The 3,602-nt window shown below is 53.7% G+C and overlaps 1 protein-coding gene across 1 annotated transcript in view; it reads left to right on the top strand.

Annotated features, from left to right (window-relative positions):
- Nucleotides 1-199: 199 nt before the first annotated feature.
- ZFP28 (ZFP28 zinc finger protein) overlaps nucleotides 200-3,602 on the top strand; it is a 14,379-nt gene continuing 10,976 nt past the window's right edge. Inside the window, exons 1-4 of the mRNA XM_015561735.1 lie at nucleotides 200-502; nucleotides 1,692-1,818; nucleotides 1,921-2,016; nucleotides 3,504-3,596. Of these exons, the coding sequence (XP_015417221.1) occupies nucleotides 200-502; nucleotides 1,692-1,818; nucleotides 1,921-2,016; nucleotides 3,504-3,596 (619 nt within the window). The remainder of the gene's footprint in view (nucleotides 503-1,691; nucleotides 1,819-1,920; nucleotides 2,017-3,503; nucleotides 3,597-3,602) is intronic.

Genomic DNA, 3,602 nt, shown 5'->3' with positions numbered 1-3,602 from the left:
ACACCCCGCCCCTCCCGGGGCCGCCGGGGGGAGGAACGGCCCCCGCACAGCCGGCCTCTGCTGCTGGTGGGTTCTCCACCTGAGGAAGCCGTTTTGTTTTGTTTTTTTAAACATTTTTTATTGAGTTTTCACCGAGAGGAAGGGAGAGGGATAGAGAGTTAGAAACATCGATCAGCTGCCTCCTGCAAGCCCCCCATTGATGATCGGGCCCGCCCCCCGGGCCTGTGCCCTGATCGGGAACCGAACCCTGACCCCCTGGTTCCTAGGTCAGAGGTCAGCCCCTGAGCCAGCGGGAGCCCTTTCCGAGCGTGGCTGGAGGAGGACTCCCCTGGGACCCAGCGTGTGCCGGCTGGTGATTCGGGACCTGGTAGACCTGACCGCTCCTTTCTCTCCCCCTCCCCACCCCCCAGCTCCGCCTTCCGGGGACCCCGCCCCTCTCCAGCGGAGGGGGCTCCCGCAGGAGCCTGTAGGGACAGGAAAGGACCCCCAAGTCACGTCCCAGGTGAGTTAACAGGTCCTGCCTCCTAGCTGACGTGCACCCTTGCTTTTTGGACTGCGTACTGTGTAATATTTTTATTTTTTTAATTGTTGAGGTCATTTTTTCACTGTATTTTTCAGTGACAGTTGACGTACTCTATCATATTACTTTCAGGTGTACAGTGCAGTGATTAGGCATTTATGTAATTTACAAAGTGACCCCCCCCCCCACACACACACCATACATAGTTGTTGCAATATTATTGACTGTGTTCTCCATGCTGTAATTTATTTTTTTCTTCTTTTTTAAACTTACTTTATTATCTGTTTGTTTTTCAACATTATTTTTATCCTCACCCGAAGGTATTTTCCATTTATTTATTTGTCTTTTTAAATATATTTTATTGATTTTTTACAGAGAGGAAGAGAGAGGGATAGAGAGTTAGAAACATCGATGAGAGAGAAACATCGATCAGCTGCCTCCTGTACATCTCCTACTGGGGATGTGCCCACAACCAAGGTACATGCCCTTGACCGGAATCGAACCTGGGACCCTTGAGTCTGCAGGCTGATGCTCTATCCACTGAGCCACACCGGTCAGGGCCATTTACAATTGTTTCTTGCCTGTACCTCCTTTCACCCACACAGATGCGCCAGTCCCCCAGGGGGCAGGGGCGGTCTCCGTGTCTCTCTCTTTTCTCTGGGGTTGATGACATGACACTAGATTTCCAGATCACCAGCTAGTATTCCTCGTGTGTATATTCTCTCCCCGGGACCAAGAGAAGGCAATTCTTCAATCCCAGGTCCGGTTGTGAGGGCTCCATGGCAAAGCACCACAGGTCGGGGGCACCTACACATCAGCCGTATCTTCTCTCACGGTTCCGGTGGCCACAAGTTCAAGGTCAAGGCGCCCGCCGGGTTGGTTCTCCTGGGGCCTCCTTGCTCAGCGTGTAGGCGGCCCCCCTCCTGCCGCCTCTGCTCCCTCGTTCCTGGTGCTGCTCCCTCATCTTAGAAGGACACCCGTCAGACTGTTTAGGGCCTGACCACGTGACTCCGTGGCACTTTTCCTCACCTCTTCTAGGGCCCTACCTCCACAGGCAGTCACACTGGGGCGTCCTGGGGTTAGCACTTCACCTTCGAATCTGGGGGACACCGCCTAGTCCATCGCAGCCCCGTCACGAGGGGCCGAGCAGACACGTGGTCTGTCCTTCCAGAGCGCGGTGACGTTTGGGGACGTGGACGTCGCTTTCTCCCCGGAGGAGTGGGGCCGGCTGAGCTGCGCACAGAAGGCCCTATACAGAGACGTGATGCTGGAGAACTACCGGAACCTGGTGTCACTGGGTACGGGGCCCCCCCGCTCCCACCTCCCCTGTCCGCTGCGGGCCGCCCTCTCCAGCCCTCTCCCCTCACAGCACGACCATCTCCCTTTTCTCTATCATTCAGGGCTCTGCTGCTCTAAGCCCGAGGTGATCTCCTCCTTGGAACAGAGGACGGAGCCCTGCATGGCTGAGAGCGGGCTGACAGGAGGCCAGCACCCAGGTGAGCGTGGGAAACCAGGGGCCGCTCAATAGGGGTCACAGGTCAGCCACCTCAGGTAGGCGGGGTCATCAGGAGGCTCCTGAGCTCTGGGCCTGGAGGGCAAGGAAAACCCCCTGGAATGGATGCCCCGTGCTTTCATCTGGCCTCTGCTCTCCAGCTTCGCCCCGTCCCTCTAACACAGCGGTTCTCAACCTGTGGGTCGCGACCCCTTTGGGGGTCGAACGACCCTTTCACAGTGGTCGCCTAAGACCATCGGAAAACACGTCTATAATTACATATTGTTTTTGTGATTCATCACTATGCTTTAATTATGTTCAGTTTGTAACAATGAGAATGCATCCTGCATATCAGATATTTACATGACGATTCATAACAGTAGCAACATTACAGTGAAGAAGTAGCAACGGAAATAATGTTGTGGTTGGGGGTCCCCACCACATGAGGAACTGTATTAGAGGGCCGCGGCATGAGGAAGGTTGAGAACCACTGCTCTAACATAACCACACTCCACTGCTCCAGCCGTCTTCCCCAGCTCCCTCCCGCCCCTTGACGGTCAGACTCACGTGGTCCTCTCGGGTCTTTAAAGCATGTTTGGCCGACGCTGGTGTCATGTTCACTAGCTTATTCCTCTTTGATGAAATGACTGGTTTCTGGGCTTTTTAAAAACAATTGTTACCGCCCACACTTCAGAGGAACAGGCGAAGCTGACAGGACAGGGGCCCAGAGGTATACATTACAGTGGCTCACGGGAGCCCCCATGTGGCTCAGGAGGGCTAGGATGGTGTGTTCCAGCAAGGGTTCCATTGAGCTTTCATCTTTATTAGTACTAACTTTGTTAGTAATAAAGCAGGAGGCTAATGAGCTGGAGAGGACGTGTTTGCTGAATAAAATGGAGAAAGAGTCAAAGCGAGTGTTGCTGAGTAAACTCAAGTAAGGATTAGTTGGCATTTCCTCCTGTGGCCTCCCTCCCCCTCGTCTCTACCCCCACACTGCATCTTAGATGCCCTGTGTGAGCTCTCTGAGCTGACCTCCCAGTGCTCCCTCCCTGCTGACAGCGTGGTGTGGCTGCGTTGAGGTGAGGAGGCTCACCGTGTGCAGGGTTAACCCCTTCCCCGGCAGAAACGTGTATACTCGTTTTCACAAAACGTTCTTTTTCAGTCGTCGACGAGTATACTAAGAAAATATGGTAAAAAAAATATGGTTTATAGGAAGACGAGTTACAAACTGTTTTCATAACCAGCATCAAAAATACTATATAGAACCAAAATAAAAAAAATTAGTCTGAAAAAGAAACGTTTTTAACAAAAAAATTGTTGGGGAAGGGGTTTTAAAGCTACAGAAGCGAGGGAACCTCGGTGAGGTTGGTTCATCAGGGAACAGCTCTCACAGTGATGGCTCCTCTGAGGACTGAGTCCTCTGGTTGCCTGTGGGGTGTTGGTCACCCTGACCCCAGTGCAAGCGCCGCCTCCTGTCGTGCTGTCTTTCAGGCGGGAAGGCAGTGCCCGCGGAGGAGGGGCCGTGTGAGGAACAGCAGTCCAGGGCAGCGCTGCTGCACAGACCGGCCGAGTGCCGCCTGCAGGGCCCCG

Source organism: Myotis davidii, unplaced genomic scaffold, assembly GCF_000327345.1.
Source record: "Myotis davidii unplaced genomic scaffold, ASM32734v1 scaffold431, whole genome shotgun sequence".
NCBI classification, from domain to species: domain Eukaryota; kingdom Metazoa; phylum Chordata; class Mammalia; order Chiroptera; family Vespertilionidae; genus Myotis; species Myotis davidii.
The sequence above is the reverse complement of the archived record's forward strand: the minus strand, read 5'-3'. Positions and strand labels throughout refer to the sequence as shown.